Here is a 17,097-nt window from a genome sequence, read left to right as displayed (position 1 = left end):
TGAGAAAATTTCGGACTTATTCATCTTTAGTCATAACAGTACAACAAACATCAATCATAATAATAATTACATTCATCATTCATAGACCATCTAGTGACGAGAGGACTATAAGAACTGGAGCAAGCCTAGGAAAAAATATCCAAGAAAGTCCGTTAAAAACGATAAGTCTCACACTCTCGTCAACGGTCGCACTCACTGGTGGGCCTAGAAAAATCTGGGAACACCACCTGCTAACGCCAAGTGTCTTGTGGGCCCTCAACCAACGGACCAAGCCCCTATCCTCACCCCCGGGAGCGCCGCAGTACTCTTCCCGCCACTCCTATCTTCTCCTCCAGGAAAAATAAATAAAACCTGGCTGAGTGGTTGTATTTACGGAAATGCCATGGCCGGCCTTCCTGGCGGTGGCCGCGAAGCTCATCGTCCTTGCGGCGGCCGCCGCGACGGCGGCAAACGCGGCCTCCTACGCGCGGTTCCGGAGGCGCCACCTCCGCCGCATCCGTAGCCCCATCGACGAGTCGGCCGACCCCGTTGTCGATTTCCGCTCCCTGCCCTCCTCCGCCACCGCAGCAGGTCCGCGTTCCTCCCGGTTCTCTTTACTGAACCATGTTTTTAATATCTGCCTCCTGAGAAAGGCGCTACATTGATGCGATTTAGCTATATGGTAACGATGAATTTGGTGGGTTATCGATGTAGTTGTATGGTTCGCCAATTCATTGTCTATTTTTTTTTCGGAAAGGTCCAATTCATTGTCTGCCAATTGATCAACCTATAATCAATCCATTTTTGGAAACTGTGGTGCTGTGGGTGTGGCTGATCAGATTTGCCATTGTCATGCAGTACTGTATTTGTGGATCTTCGTTGGCACAGTTCTGTTCACACTTTGGAAAAAAAAATCGAAATAGACTAAAACCATGTTTCACATTTTGTTTAGCATACTTGTAGCATCAAAAATCATTGATGGTGCTTCAAATTGTTTGCAGAAGATGATGATTTCTTCTTCGGGTTAGCGACCGCGCCTGCGCATGTTGAAGACAGGCTGGACGATGCTTGGCTTCAGTTTGCGACCGAACAATCCGTTGATGACAAGGAGTCCATGCGCAACCAGAAACAAGTCGATGCAGTGATGGCCTCTGCTGGTGGTGATGGAGGCTCTCAGCCATCTTCTAGGCTAAGTGGGGACGAAAAGGGTACCGATGGAGAGAAAAGGAAGCCTCTTAGGGTAGCCATGGAGGCTATGCTCAGAGGATTTGAAAAGTTTTCTGAGGGTGAAGAATCTAGTGGTGGAGATAACTGCAGCCACAATGTTGCTGCTTGGCACAATGTTCCATGCCCGTAAGTACATCTATGTTCATGGCAAAACTGTTTCTGAATGAAGAGATAGTTTAGTTCAGTTTTGTAATCCAAGGCCTCTTTTTCATGATAAGAAGCCCAGGGGCGGACCCAGGGAAAAGGTTATCGGATGTATGTACGTGTAGACATCAAAGATGTGTAGATTTAAAAAAAACTTATATACTATGCATAAAGTGATACTTTAACAATTAACAATACACCATAATTAGATAGATATAGTAGTCTAAATGATTAGTTACCAAATAAAGAGTTTACTTGAATCATTAATCGACATACAAAATTGAACAATAATAAAACATCAGACTCCAATAGCAAAATAGAACGCCTTCTCTATTCTCACTTCTACAGAACAAAGACGGCCTGACGATGCTGCAAAAACAAAGAGCAGCGCAAAGATTTGGATCAGTTTCTAGCATAAGGGGGAATCCTGTCTTTGGATGCCTGGGCTATCTAGCCCGCATTCCCTGGCCAAGCTGCTGCTAGCTAGACCCCGCAGCTTCTGTTGGCTGGGCCTGCCTGGCTGCCCAGTGTTTAGCTATTTGGATCAGGGATGTCACACACATATGGACTATATGTATATGTTAACTAGCATTTGTACCCAATGTCCTGTGCACCTGGCCGGATTTATGTGGGTACGCCCCTATAGAAACCGCCCACTAAGAAAGTACTTCAGTTTGCCTTAACTGGCTGATGATCTCCTCATGTTATTGCCTTTTTCCTACTTTAGATACCAGTTCCATTTGTAAATACGGTGCCAAGAGAAGAGCATAAGTGCATATTTACAGTTATCTATTTATGATAATTCTTCATGTTACTATTCATCTTTTTATTCAGTCCAATTATCTGGGTGATGCTGTTTCACAGGCAGTGTTGTGCCTAAAAGGTTGCTTATGTGAAATGAACTCTCACATGTCTGTGAACTTGGTAGGACTAGGGTTCCTACCAGGCCTTCGGCGCAGGTTGTATGGGCAAGGAGGAGGGGGACGAGGGCTGGAGCGGGCGCGCCGGTGAGCAGGCGCCGTCGCGGCTAGGGTTGGGTGCGTCGCGGCTAGGGTTCCGGCTCCTTGGGGAGCCGGGCAACAGAAGATTATAATATCTTTATTGCTTAATCTCAAACGGTGTCTTACAACTAGTATTTATAACTTTAGCCTAAGGTAACTTGCCTAAGATAACTTGTGGGCCAAGTCCCTAATACTAATGCCCGGTGGGCCTCTTCCTGGTATAGACCAAACCGGTCATAACATCTCTCTCTGCCTGCGCAAACAGCTCGTCCTCGAGCTGAAAGTCTGGATAGTGTTGGCGGAATTCCTCACGCTGCTCCCAAGTAGCCTCCTCCTCCGGAAGGCCCGCCCACTGAACGAGGACGAACCACACGCCACGACAGAGCTGTGCTCTGCAACACCTTTGCCGGCTCTGGAAGAATGCGACCATCGGCGGTTGGAGGAAGCGCCGGAGGAGCCGCCGGTGGCTCGCCACGGAAAGGCTTGAGCAGCCCCACATGGAAGATGTCGTGGATGCGAGCGCGTGCTGGAAGCTGAAGACGATAGGCCACCTTCCCAATGCGCTCCAAGATAGGGAAGGGCCCGGCGTAGCGAGGGCCGAGCTTGCGCTTCGCGCGCGGGTCAAGTGACTGCGTAGAGCGGTGGAGAAGACGCAGCCACACCCAGTCACCCACCGCGAACTCCGCTTTGCGATGATGATTGTCGTAGTAGTGCTTGGCCAGCTACTGGGCCTGAAGGAGACGCTGACGGACCTCAGCAAGCATCTCGTCACGGGTGCGGATAAGGTCACCAGCAACCTCTGTCCGAGCCGTCTCCGGGTCCACCGGTAGTATAGGCGGGGGTGGTCGACCATAGACCACCTCAAACGGCGTAGCGCGCAGGGCGGAGTGATAGGAGGTGTTGTAGCAGTGCTCCGCCCAAGAGAGCCAGTCCACCCACGCGCGAGGCCGATCACCTGTCACACAACGCAAATACATGGCAATGACCTTGTTAACCACCTCGGACTGACCGTCCGTCTGAGGATGGAACGCCGTACTCAGGCGGAGCTGGACACCCGCCATCCTGAAGAGGTCGCGCCAGACATGGCCCGTGAACACTGGGTCCCGATCACTGAAGATCGAAGCAGGGAACCGGTGTAGGCAGACAATGCCGTCGAAGAAGGCCCGGGCCACGGACGCCGCCGTGTACGGATGGCCGAGCGCGATGAAGTGGGCGTACTTGGAGAAGCGGTCGACCACCGTGAGGATGACCGACTTGCTGCCCACCTTGGGGAGGCCCTCGATGAAGTCCATGGATGTATCCGCCCAGACCTGAGACGGCACCTCCAAGGGCTGAAGTAACCCAGCCGGCCTCAGGGTCTCCGTCTTGTTGCGCTGGCATGTCTGACAAGACCGAACCCAGTCGCGGACCAGGGCGCGATCGCCAGGGATGTAGAAGTCGGCGCGAAGACGATGGAGGGTTTTCTGCACACCTCATGACCCACCGAGTGGGCGAGCTGTAACACCTGGTGACGGAGATCATCATGCGCCGGAACAAAGATCCGGCACCCATGGAGAAGTAGTCCGTCAGAGAAGCGCCAAGGCTCCTCCAGGTCGCCGGCCGTGAGCTACTGCTGAAGAAGGAAGGCGTCGTCGGCCGTCGCAGTTGCGCGGCGAATGTCGGCGAAGAGACCGAACGTCGGTCCGGAGCGGATGCACAGGACCGCCCCGGCGGACTCGTCGGCGGAGGGAGCGAGGTCGGAGTCACGACGGGACAGCGCGTCAGCCACAGTGTTAAGGCGGCCCGGCCGATACTCGACGGAGAAGTTGAAGCCGAAGAGCTTGCTGATCCACTGGTGCTGTGGCACGGTCGACAACCGTTGGTCCAGCAAGAACTTCAGGCTGTAGTGGTCCGTGCGAATGCGGAAGGACCGTCCCCACAAGTACGGCCGCCAATGACGAACGGCCTGTACAAGGCCAATGAGCTCCCGCTCGTATGCCACCAGCTTAAGATGGCGCGGAGCGAAAGGCCGGCTGAAGAAGGCGAGGGGCCCATCGCCCTGATGAAGCACGGCGCCGAAACCGGCGCCCGAGGCATCACAGTCCACCATGAACGGGCGGTTGAAGTCGGGCATCTGGAGGACGGGGCCCGTCGTGAGGGCCCCCTTGAGGGCCTCGAACGCCGTCGTCGCCTCGTCGTCCCAGGCGAAAGCGTCGCGGCGAAGCAACCGCGTGAGGGGCGCCCCGATGAGCCCGAACTCCCGGATAAATTTCCGGTAGTAGCCGGCGAGGCCAAGGAACCCGCGGAGAGCCTGCGGCGAGTGAGGCATCGGCCATGCGGAGACGGCCGCCACCTTGTCGGCGTCCATAGCCACCCCGTCGGCCGAGATGACATGGCCGAGGTAGGCGACGGTAGGTGTCCCGAACGAGCACTTCGAGCACTTAAGGTGGAGGTGGTGCGCCCGAAGCTCGTTGAAGACGATGGCGACGTGCTGGAGGTGCTCGGCCCAAGTGGCGCTGTAGATAAGAATGTCATCAAAGAAAACAAGCACAAACCGCCGTAAGTAGGGTCGGAGGACGTCGTTCATCAGGGCCTGGAAAGTCGCTGGGGCGTTGGCGAGGCCGAAGGGCATCACCAAGAACTCGAAGTGGCCATGGTGGGTGCGAAACGTCGTCTTGGCGATGTCGTCTGGATGCATACGCACCTGATGATAGCCCGACCGGAGATCGAGCTTGGTGAAGAAGCGCACCCCATGGAGCTCATCCAAGAGCTCGTCGACCACCGGTATAGGGAACTTTTCCTTGAGCGTGAGCGCGTTCAGGGCGCGGTAGTCAATGCAGAAACGCCACGTGTCGTCCGACTTGCGGACGAGAAGCACCGGTGCGGTGAAGGGTGATGTGGAGATCCGGATGATGCCCACGGCGAGCATAAGGGCACACTGTCGCTCCAACTCATCCTTCTGCAGCTGAGGGTAGCGGTAGGGCCGAACCGCCACGGGAGTGGTGCCCGGCATGAGGTGAATATGATGGTCGTACACCCGAGCGGGCGGAAGACCCCGTGGCTCGTCGAAGAGGTCGCTGTGCTGCTGCAGAAGGGAATCCAGCAGGGGTTGCTCGGCCTCCGAGGACGCGGCGACCAGCTGGAGGTGTGGCACGGCTGGCGCAGCGCCTCCAAGGCCGTCCCACCGGATGCGGCGGCCCAGCCGCCAGAACGTCATCGTGAGCGCGTCGAAGTCCCACAGGATGGGACCGAGGGTCCGGAGAAAATCCACCCCGAGGATGAAGTCGAAGCAGTCGAGGTCGATCCCTGCACAGGTGATGGAGAAGTGTTCGCCACCGATGGAGATGGGAACGTCGCGGGCGAGCCCATGACACCGGAGGCGATCGCCGTTCGCCACCGTGATCCGCAGGCGCTCCCCGCCCGTCATCAGAAGGGCTAGCCGACGCATGGTCGCCTCGGGCAGGAAGTTATGGGTGGAGCCAGTATCCAGCAGGGCCACCGGCCGCTCACCATGGATCGTCACCGGCAGCAGCATGGTCCGCTCGCCACGGATGCCGGCGAGGGCGTGGAGGGAGACGACGCACGCCGTCGCCCTGGAATCCGCGGGCGTGTCCGCGGCCGCCTCGGGTGGTGGTGGCGCGTCGGTCGAGTCGTCCGCCTCGGTGTAGTCGACCGTCTCCAAGTAAAATAGGCGGGGGCAGACATGGGTCGGCGTGTAGGGCTCATCGCAGTTGAAGCAGAGGCCCTGACGGCGACGCTCCTGCTGCTCGGCCAGTGACAACCGACGGAAGGTCCGTGTGGTGGCCGGGGGTGCGGCTGGAGGAGGCCGGCCCGGTGCTGGAGGAGTCGGCGTTGGTCGACTGGGCTGGCGGCCGCCCCGTCCGGACGGTTGCTGCAGTGCCTGGGCCCGCTGCTTGAAAGCCCGGGCGTAGTACATGGCCGTCTGGAGGTCGGGGGGATCCCGGAGCTCGACGTCCACGCGAATATGGTCCAGCAGACCGCCCACAAATAACTCGGCGTGCTGAATCCCGAAGATGTTCGGCGCGTGGCACGCCAGGGCCTGGAAGCGGTCGGCGTAGTCCTGCACCGTGGATGTGAAAGGTAAGCGGCCGAGGGCCGCCAGTCGGCTCCCGCGGATAGGAGGCCCGAACCGGAGGAGACAGAGCTCCCAGAAGCGCTCCCATGGTGGCATGCCGCCCTCGTCCTGCTCGAGGGCGTAGTACCAGGTCTGCGCCGCGCCTCGGAGATGATAGGACGCGAGCCAGGTACGGTCCGAAGCGAGCGTCTGCTGCCCGCGAAAGAACTGCTCGCACTGGTTGAGCCAGTTGAGAGGGTCCTCCGTGCCCTCGTAAGTGGCGAAGTCCAGTTTGGCGAATCGAGGGGGTGTCGGACCGCCGTGCCCGGGGGTTGCTGCAGTCGGCGGCAGCGCGTGTGCCGGGTCGGGGATCTCCGGGCCGTAGTTCGCCGAGCCGGAGGGACGGTCAAACCGAAGGGAGGGCGTCGGGTGTTCCGGCGCCGTGGTATACACCAGGCCCGGAGACGAGCCGGCCGCCCACGCGGGAATTGGCGATGGCGATGGCGGAAACTGCACCTGGTGCAGGGGCCGACCAGTGGGCCTGGGCGCGGGTGGTGGTGCTGTCGACGGTGGCGGCTCCTGGTGGTGCTGCGGCGCCGCAGCCAGCATCGAGGTGGCCAGCGGGGGCGCCTGTAGAAACTGCTGGGGAGGGCCCCCCAGCGGTGTGGTGGTGGCCGGCCACGCTGGCCAAGGAGTCCCCGCGGACGGGTAGTGCTGCAGCAGCAGCGGCGGCGGGGGCGCCCCTCCGTAGGGCGACTGGAAGGCCGGGCGGGCCACTGGAGCAGCGGTGGCAGCGCTCGGCGGCGGGGGCTGGTTCCCGGCGAGATAGAGGTTGATGCCCTTGACCGCCTGGACAAGCTCCCGAAGGGTGCCCGACACCTCCTCGGGCGAGAGGATGGGGGGCGGCTCCGCCGCGGTGGTGGTCGGCGCTGGCGGGGTGGCGGTCCCAGACGTGCTCGCCGGCATCGGCGCGGAAGGGGCTGGCGGCAGCGTAGGTGGGGCGGTGGTGTTTGGCAGCGGCGGCGGTGATGGAGGAAGCGACATGATCGGTCTGGTGTCTCTGGATACCAAATTGGTAGGACTAGGGTTCCTACCAGGCCTTCGGCGCAGGTTGTATGGGCAAGGAGGAGGGGGATGAGGGCTGGAGCGGGCGCGCCGGCGAGCAGGCGCCGTCGCGGCTAGGGTTGGGTGCGGCGGCGGCTAGGGTTCCGGCTCCTTGGGGAGCCGGGCAACAGAAGATTATAATATCTTTATTGCTTAATCTCAAACGGTGTCTTACAACTAGTATTATAACTTTAGCCTAAGGTAACTTGCCTAAGATAACTTGTGGGCCAAGCCCCTAATACTAATGCCCGGTGGGCCTCTTCCTGGTATAGACCAAACCGGTCATAACAGAACTCAATCTATTTCTTCAGGCAAGAGAGGCTTAAATTTTGGTCCGATCCTGATACTGAGTTGAAACTTGCTAAGGAAACCGGCGTTAGTGTTTTCCGCATGGGCGTAGACTGGACAAGAATAATGCCTAAGGAACCAACTGAAGATTTCAAGAGCTCGGTAAGTTGATGCATGGGAGCATGATTATGAACTTCATATGCCTCCCAAAACATTACATTGTTTCTTTCCTTTGTAGCATGCAAATCTCTGTATTGCTGAAACAAAGACATACATTGTGTATTTTCTAGGTTAATTTTGCAGCACTTGAGCGGTATAGATGGATCATTCAAAGAGTTCATGAGCATGGGATGAAAGTAATGCTTACCCTATTTCATCACTCACTTCCACCTTGGGCTGGGGAATATGGTGGATGGAAGATGGAAAAAACTGCTAATTATTTCATGGATTTTGTAAGGTACTCCTCTCTGGTAGTCAAACTGGCCAAACATATACATTCTTCATTGGGATGTTGTTTTCTTGTTTATGGGCTCTTGAACAATCGCGTTAGTTTTGTTGTGTAGGCTTGTTGTTGACCGTGTGTCAGATTTAGTGGACTACTGGGTGATTTTCAATGAACCACATGTGTTTGTGATGCTAACTTATTGTGCCGGAGCTTGGCCTGGTGGGGATCCTAATGCAATTGAAGTAGCAACATCTGCTTTACCAACCGGTGTATATAATCAAGCTTTGCATTGGATTGCTGTTGCGCATGCTGAAGCTTATGACTACATTCATTCAGAAAGGTAAATAGGATCTTGTGGCATTGTATTAATTAATATATATACTATTATGAGCTGAATAGATAGAGTGTGTGTCCCCTCTTTTCCTAACCATTCATTTACTGATTGGTAGCAAGAAAGCAATGATGATGGGTTCAATGCAAGAATGTGTTCCTCTCTTTATCTAACCATTCTTTATTGATGGCAGCAAGAATGCAATGATGCCAATAGTTGGTGTTTCACATCATGTATCGTTTACACGGCCATATGGTCTATTTGATGTTGCGGCTGTCACAATAGCTAACTCAATGACCCTATTCCCTTTCATCGATAGCATCTGTGATAAGTTGGATTTTATTGGCATCAATTACTATGGTCAGGTGAGTTGAGTACTGTCTGCGTAAATAAATTGCCTGGTCCTCTATATGACAACATTTCAAAAAATTCCCTCTTTAATGCAGGAGGTAATATCAGGACCTGGCCTAAAGCACGTGGAAAATGATGAGTACAGTGAATCTGGTCGTGGAGTTTATCCCGATGGGCTGTTTCGCATCCTACTTAAGTTCAATGAGCGATACAAGAGCTTAAACATACCTTTTATCATTACTGAAAATGGAGTTTCTGATGAGACTGATCTGATTCGGAAACCATATATACTGGAGCACCTGTTAGCCATATACGCGGCCATTTTAATGGTATGTTCTTAGTCAATCATGCATTGTAGTATGTCTTCATGAGGAATGTGTGTAACTTCAGCACACTCATAAGCATATTTGTTTGAAGGGTGTGCGTGTGCTTGGCTATCTATTCTGGACAACGTCGGATAATTGGGAGTGGGCTGATGGCTATGGTCCCAAGTTTGGGCTTGTTGCTGTTGACCGTGCTAATAACCTAGCACGGAAACCTCGCCCTTCATACTATTTGTTCTCCAAGGTACCTTCTAGTTTCAGCGAATCTTGCTAACATGATAAGTCTGTTCCTTGTTTCTAAAATATAAGTGTGTTCTTTTTTGTTAAACTTTGGTTCTTTAAAAGGTGAAACATTGCTAGACATGTTGTTTCCATCAATAGTTTGTCTTTTCTTGTGCATGTTTATTATTAAGCACACATATTTGTTACAGGTTGTCACAACTGGAAAAATTATGAGACAGGACAGAACATCTGCTTGGAGGGAACTGCAAGAAGCTGCGATTCAGAAGAAAACACGCCCATTTTACAGGGAAATAGATAAACATGGTCGTATGTATGCAGGTATATATTGATTCTCTTAAAGCATTCTTGTAAAGAAGTGAACTGCCAGGATCTATAGGTGGTGGCTTGTTTTTCTAGACACAACTTGATTAGTAGAACCTGCAACTGCTTTTGACTGGTCATGAAATATGTCAATGCTACTGGCCTCTGCTTAAGCTTCAAGATTAAGATTTCCACTTGAATTGGTTATCATAATGACGTTTGAGATATGCTTAGCTATTCTCAGTTTGAATTATTCATTGAGCTGTGGGAGGGCTGAGAAAAAACAGCTATCTAGAATGAGAGTTGTATTGCAGTGTTTGCTTCCCAAATCTAAGCATTACTGGTCTTCTTTGGCTTACAGGGGGTCTAGATCGGCCTATTGAGCGAACTTTTGTATTGCGGGACTGGCGATTTGGCCACTATGAAATGGAAGGCTTGCAGGATCCTTTGAGTCACTTTGTAAGATGCGTTATGCGGCCATTTCCACGCAGGAAGATTCACTACATTGAGGACGATGCAATTTCTTACTCTATTTCTTCTTGAGACCTGCTATTGTAGTTGCTATCCATAGTTCTGTTTCTTTGGTTACAATAAAAAAAAACATCAAACTTTTGGTGAGTCAATATCCGTGTGTTTCGTTGTTCCTTTGTCTGTACACATGACCTATTCAGAAGTTTATCTTGATTACTTTGTATTTGTGCAGGGTAATATTTCCTCTGGAGGAAGCACATAAGAAGTTATGGCAAGTGGAAGCTTCACATTTTGCATTTTAAATGTACATGGTTATATACTGGTCACTGTAATAGTAGAAGCACCTTGTAATTTCCTTCTGCTTTAGTTTATTCTTATCTCCAGAACGTCTAAACAAGTTAAATTCTTGATTTGACTGAAGATGCAGCTGATTTTTTTACCAACTACCTTATGATTTACTAGATTAAAATGTCTTTTTGCAATATAATTAAGCTCATAAGTAGGTTCCACACTTCTTAATTGAACGCGATGCCAGTGAAACGTTTCACTGAGCATATGAGCATCCTGATACCCATATGTACAGATTCCATGTTTTTTCTAGATCTGAACACATATATACGTTCAAGTCAATTGAGTTAATGGCTGCTATTTATGGTCTAAATCAGTGCAACCATCATGTGATCAGCCCTACCATCTTGGGGTATCCTAGTGTCCAAATATGCGGTACAAATAATGGGAAAAATTCTCCCCTCAGAAAATATATTCATGATTAGTTTTGAGCAGTTCTGTTTCTTCTTGTAGGATTTTTGCCTCCTTGGAAAGTAAGTACTATAAGATTGCAGGTCAGGACTTTAAAGATTTAACTATCGCTTAACTTGTGTACATGGCCTTGCATGTAAGAGGGAAAACTCTCAGCAGAAGATGCAGCGAGACAGTGGATTTAGAGCGTCTCCAGCCGTTGGCCTCCCAGGGGCGCCTAAAATCGCCGCCTGGGGGCTAGCCGGCGCAAATAAAGGGCCTGGGGCGAGTTGGTCCCCAGGGCCGCCCCCAGACGCGTCTAATTTAAAAAAAACGTCCGGCAAAGTTCGGTTAAATACGGCTAAATTTCGACAAACTTTGGCATATATTAGACATGTTCGCGACGCGCTACATAGCAAATATAACTAAAAAAAGAAATCGCTGAACGCCGAGTAGTCGCCGCGGCCGTCCCTGCTGCACCCCTGCCCGGCGTCGCCATGGCGGACTGGTGGCGGCGGCGGCGCGTCATCGTCGTCGCTGTCGTCGAGGACGACGACTCCTCCTTCGTCGCGGCCCCGGCGGTGCTGCTCGAAGCGCCGCAGGCGACGCACTGGCGCTCCCTCTCCATCTTCAGGAAGTCCTCGCGCGCCCATTTCAGGGCCGCCTCGTCGTCGAGCTCCACGTCGCCGTGCTCCGTCTTCACGGAGGGGAGCCCTGGCTCCGTTTTCACCGGCGCGAGACCCGGCTCCGTCTTTGGCTTGACGAAGCGCGGAGGAGCTGACGAGGAGGCGTGCCGGCCTCCCTCGTTGATGACCATGCCGGCGCTGCGAGTGCGCCGGCCGAGTGGCATCTCCGCCGCGGACTCGGCCTTGACGCCGAGCAGCGCCGGAGAGCCGGAGGAGTGGGAAGAAGACCGTGAGGAGGAGTGCCAGGAGGAAGCCGAGGCGGAGCCGAACCTCCTAGGCATCCATTGCCCGGCGCGTCGGCGGTGGGCGGGGACGGCCGCCGGGGGAGGGTATGCCAGCGGCGGGTTGTTGTCGTCCTCAAGGTGCGTCAGCATGCCCTCGAGCGTGCGGCTGGGGACGCCCCACCACACGCGGCGCCCCTCACTGTTCTTCGTGCCGCCCACCACCCGCGCCCCGTTGGTGGACGCCAGCCTCTGCTCCTGACGGCGCTCGAAGTACGCCGCCCACGCCGCGTGGTTGTCAGCGGCGTACTGGGGGAGGGCGAGCTGCTCGTCGGTGAGGGAGGCGTGCACGAGCTCTACCTCGGCGGCGAAGTAGGGGGCGCGCGCCACGGCGTCGGGCAGCGGGGGAATGAGAACTCCCCCGTTGCTGAGCCTCCACCCCGTCGGCCCGGCGCATATGTCCGGTGGCGCCGGGATGTTGGCCTCGAACAGGAGCCACGACTCCTGTTCGCGGAGCGAGCGGCGGACGAAGCCGTTGGCCGTCGCCGGGGAAACGTTCGGCCATCGCCGGGGTTGTCGGAGTGCTCGGAGGGCTCGGAGGCGGCGCACAGGAGAGGGAGGACTCGGCGGCTGCGCACGGGAGAGGGAGAGCTCGGTGGCTAGGGCTGGTGTGACCAGAGGCGAGGGAGGCTACCGGCTTATATAGCCGCGCCCGTGTGTATGCTTGCGCGGGAGGGGAGGCGTCGTCGTGCCGCCCCGTGACGCGCCCCCGTGAGGAATCAATGGCAAGGCTAATCGGCGGCGGCAGCGCGGCAACCTTGGCATTAATTTCCGTGAAAACTGAGGCGATGAGGGCGACGAAGCGCCGTTCTCGCTGACTCGGCGGGCCCGCGGCTGCTTCGCGCCAAAACAACTCGCCCCGGCACCCCCCAGCGTGCCGGGTTCGGCCTGGGTCCGTCGGCGCTGATTTCGGCCCAGATCGGCGAAAATCAGGCTCCTGGAGCACGACTGGGCCATTTTTTCGGCGCCGGCACGAAAAAAACGTCTAAGAAGGTCTTTCTGGGAGCGCGGTTGGAGATACTCTTAACACTCGTGTAGCTCAGCAGGGTCTGTTTGTTGGATAAATGAATTCATGTCTGTCTGGGTGGGTGTAGTGTAGGTGGGCAGGCTCTATGGTTTGGTTTGTTCACATGCGTAGATGTAACCACCTAATCCAATTTGATGCATTCTGAGGGATGAATGCAGATCCATCCTCCTGCATGAGCTCATGGATTCATGTCTAAATTTAGCACTGCAATGTCTTTTTCTTTTTGGGAAGGAAAGCATCGCCAAATCTTTTTGGAACAGCACTGGCCTTTGCCTGACTTTCCAAAACCTGCATGATAGAATATAAGTGTATTTAGTGATAGATCGATCTTGTAGTGTCAGTTTAGTGTTGTAGATGTTGGTATTTGCATGTGATTGCTTAATCGGAGAATGTGAACTGAGATTAGGTACCCTAGCCTCGATGGCTGCTGGCCTTTGGCGGCGCCAAGATCTATTTTTCCGTCGGCTAGTGGCGACCTCCACGGCTACGGCGCTACCATGGCGCGCGTGACATGAGGTCGGTCCCTTGGTAGTGAGGGCGGCGTCCGGCTGCGGTGGATTCGTCTGCCTCTGGCTTGGACGGCCGCGGGGACCCTGGACGTGGCCTTCCATCGGCGGCGGATCTGGTCTCTATTCTCTGCGGTGAGCGGGACTTGGGGTGTATTTGGATGACAACCAAAGCATACCATATCAAAATTTTGGCTTACCCGCAGAATTTGGTGCTACTTTGGACTGCTGCCAAAAAATCGGAGCGCCAACGACAGCCACTAATCGCGTGTATAATTTTGGCCAACGAGTTGGCGAGCCAAGGGCGTGAAGAAGCTTCGCCAAAAAATTGGCGTCACCTTTTGCCCTCTCTGTTTTGGTGGGCCCCAGCCAGTTTTACCTTTTTTTATTACTATGGTGCATGCAACTAGGCTGCAGATTCTTTGACCGGTAGTTACTTAGTGGGCCCTCATGATTAGCATGCACATGCATTTGTGGGCGATCATCCGATGGCTACAATCCAAACAAGAATAGCTTACCAAATTTTTGGTCATACCTTGGCATTGGTCATATCAAAATTTTGGTGTGACAAGCTGGGGCTTAAACCAAACATACCCTTGGATACAATGAAAATTTTGCTTCACAGGCAGTTGTTCCGACTAGGCTTGTGCCTTGCGGGATATGTTCCTGTCCAGACCGGGCACGAGTTTCTGTGAGCCCTGTGGTACCTGACTTGTAGTAGTAGCCTCCGCAAGTGGGGCAACAGCATTGAAGGACTTCTTTGTTGTTGGTGCTCCTTTGAGTACCGAGGCGTGATTTCCACGGTGAAAATCCAAGGTCTGGCCTTTTTGGTTTGTGCCTGGCAATGACTTCGTTGTTGTTTTGGGAACACCTTCTTTGTCCACGGCGAAAACCTACAATCTTTGATTGGGCAATGGCAATGCTTGTGCATTGTTTCCTCGTTGCCTTTATAGAACCTTTTTTCTAGTCCAGGTGTTGTCTTTGCTGGTGGTTAGCATGCTACTACCACGGGTAACTGATCACCGTGGCAGGGTCATTTTTTTTATTTTTCCTTTTTTTTAATTTTCTTTTTTGGTTGTGTGCATTCTAGATATTTTTAGGCATTTTGTTGGTGCAGAGGTGAAGGAAATATGCCCTAGAGGCAATAATAAAGTTATTATTCATTTCCTTATATCATGATAAATGTTTATTATTCATGCTAGAATTTTATTAACCGGAAACATAATACATGTGTGAATACATAGACAAACAGAGTGTCACTAGTATGCCTCTACTTGACTAGCTCGTTAATCAAAGATGGTTATGTTTCCTAACCATGGACAAAGAGTTGTTATTTGATTAACGGGATCACATCATTAGGTGAATGATCTGATTGACATGACCCATTCCATTAGCTTAGCACCCGATCGTTTAGTATGTTGCTATTGCTTTCTTCATGACTTATACATGTTCCTATGACTATGAGATTATGCAACTCCCGTTTACCGGAGGAACACTTTGTGTGCTACCAAACGTCACAACATAACTGGGTGATTATAAAGGTGCTCTACAGGTGTCTCCAAAGGTACATGTTGGGTTGGCGTATTTCGAGATTAGGATTTGTCACTCCGATTGTCGGAGAGGTATCTCTGGGCCCTCTCGGTAATGCACATCACTTAAGCCTTGCAAGCATTGCAACTAATGAGTTAGTTGCGGGATGATGTATTACAGAACGAGTAAAGAGACTTGCCAGTAACAAGATTGAACTAGGTATGGGATACCGACGATCGAATCTCGGGCAAATAACATACCGATGACAAAGGGAACAACGTATGTTGTTATGCGGTCTGACCGATAAAAGATCTTCGTAGAATATGTAGGAGCCAATATGAGCATCCAGGTTCCGCTATTGGTTATTGACCGGAGACGTGTCTCGGTCATGTCTACATTGTTCTCGAACCCGTAGGGTCCGCACGCTTAAGGTTACGATGACAGTTATATTATGAGTTTATACATTTTGATGTACCGAAGGTTGTTCAGAGTCCCGGATGTGACCACGGACATGACGAGGAGTCTCGAAATGGTCGAGACATAAAGATTGATATATTGGAAGCCTATGTTTGGATATCGGAAGTGTTCCGGGTGAAATCGGGATTTTACCGGAGTACCGGGAGGTTACCGGACCCCCCGGGAGCTATATGGGCCTAAGTGGGCGTTAGTGGAAAAGAGAAGGGGAAGCCCAAGATGGGCCACACGCCCCTCCCCTCCCTTGGTCCGAATAGGACAAGGAGAGGGGGCCGGCCCCCCTCTCTCTTTTCCCCCCTCCGCGAATCCTATTCCAACTAGGATTGGGGGGGGGGAATCCTACTCCCAGAGGGAGTAGGACTCCTCCTGGCGCGCCTCTCCTAGGCCGGCCGCACCCCCCCTTGAGCCTTTATATACGGAGGCAGGGACACCCCAGAGAAACACAAGTTGATCCACGTGATCATATTCTTAGCCGTGTGCGGCGCCCCCTGCCACCATAGTCCTCGATAATATTGTAGCGGTGCTTAGGCGAAGCCCTGCGACAGTATTACATCAAGATCGTCACCACGCCGTCGTGCTGACGGAACTCTTCCCCGACACTTTGCTGGATCGGAGTCCGGGGATCGTCATCGAGCTGAACGTGTGCTAGAACTCGGAGGTGTCGTAGTTTCGGTGCTTGATCGGTCGGGCCGTGGAGACGTACGACTACATCAACCAAACGCTTCCGTTGTCGATCTACAAGGGTACGTAGATCACACTCTCCCCTCGTTGCTATGCATCACCATGATCTTGCGTGTGTGAAGGAATTTTTTTGAAATTACTACGTTCCCCAACAGTGGCATCCGAGCCTAGGTTTTATGTGTTGATGTTATATGCACGAGTAGAACACAAGTGAGTTGTGGGCGATATAAGTCATACTGCTTACCAGCATGTCATACTTTGGTTCGGCGGTATTGTTGGACGAAGCGGCCCGGACCGACATTACGCGTACGCTTACGCGAGACCGGTTCTCCCGACGTGCTTTGCACATAGGTGGCTTGCGGGTGACAGTTTCTCCAACTTTAGTTGAACCGAGTGTGGCTACGCCCAGTCCTTGCGAAGGTTAAAACAGCACCAACTTGACAAACTATCGTTGTGGTTTTGATGCGTACGTAAGATTTGTTCTTGCTTAAGCCCGTAGCAGCCACGTAAAACTTGCAACAACAAAGTAGAGGACGTCTAACTTGTTTTTGCAGGGCATGTTGTGATGTGATATGGTCAAGACATGATGCTAAATTTTATTGTATGAGATTATCATGTTTTGTAACCGAGTTATCGGCAACTGGCAGGAGCCATATAGTTGTCGCTTTATTGTATGCAATGCAATCGCGCTGTAATGCTTTACTTTATCACTAAGCGGTAGCGATAGTCGTGGAAGCATAAGATTGGCGAGACGACAACGATGCTACGATGGAGATCAAGGTGTCGCGCCGGTGACGATGGTGATCACGACGGTGCTTCGGAGATGGAGATCACAAGCACAAGATGATGGCCATATCATATCACTTATATTGATTGCATGTGATGTTTATCTTTTATGCATCTTATCTTGCTT

The 17,097-nt window shown here is 52.8% G+C and overlaps 1 protein-coding gene across 1 annotated transcript; it reads left to right on the top strand.

Annotated features, from left to right (window-relative positions):
* Positions 1–298: 298 nt before the first annotated feature.
* On the top strand, positions 299–10,704 carry LOC125551803 (beta-glucosidase-like SFR2, chloroplastic). The gene is made up of 11 exons (XM_048715162.1): positions 299–570; positions 981–1,332; positions 7,821–7,959; positions 8,088–8,254; positions 8,361–8,582; positions 8,767–8,938; positions 9,020–9,253; positions 9,342–9,491; positions 9,679–9,808; positions 10,152–10,404; positions 10,494–10,704. Exons 1-10 carry the CDS (start codon positions 378–380, stop codon positions 10,331–10,333), a joined length of 1,941 nt encoding a protein of 646 aa, XP_048571119.1. The 5' UTR covers positions 299–377; the 3' UTR covers positions 10,334–10,404; positions 10,494–10,704.
* Positions 10,705–17,097: the final 6,393 nt, after the last annotated feature.

The sequence above is a fragment of the Triticum urartu genome, chromosome 4 (assembly GCF_003073215.2).
Source record: "Triticum urartu cultivar G1812 chromosome 4, Tu2.1, whole genome shotgun sequence".
NCBI lineage: Eukaryota > Viridiplantae > Streptophyta > Magnoliopsida > Poales > Poaceae > Triticum > Triticum urartu.
The sequence above is the reverse complement of the archived record's forward strand: the minus strand, read 5'-3'. Positions and strand labels throughout refer to the sequence as shown.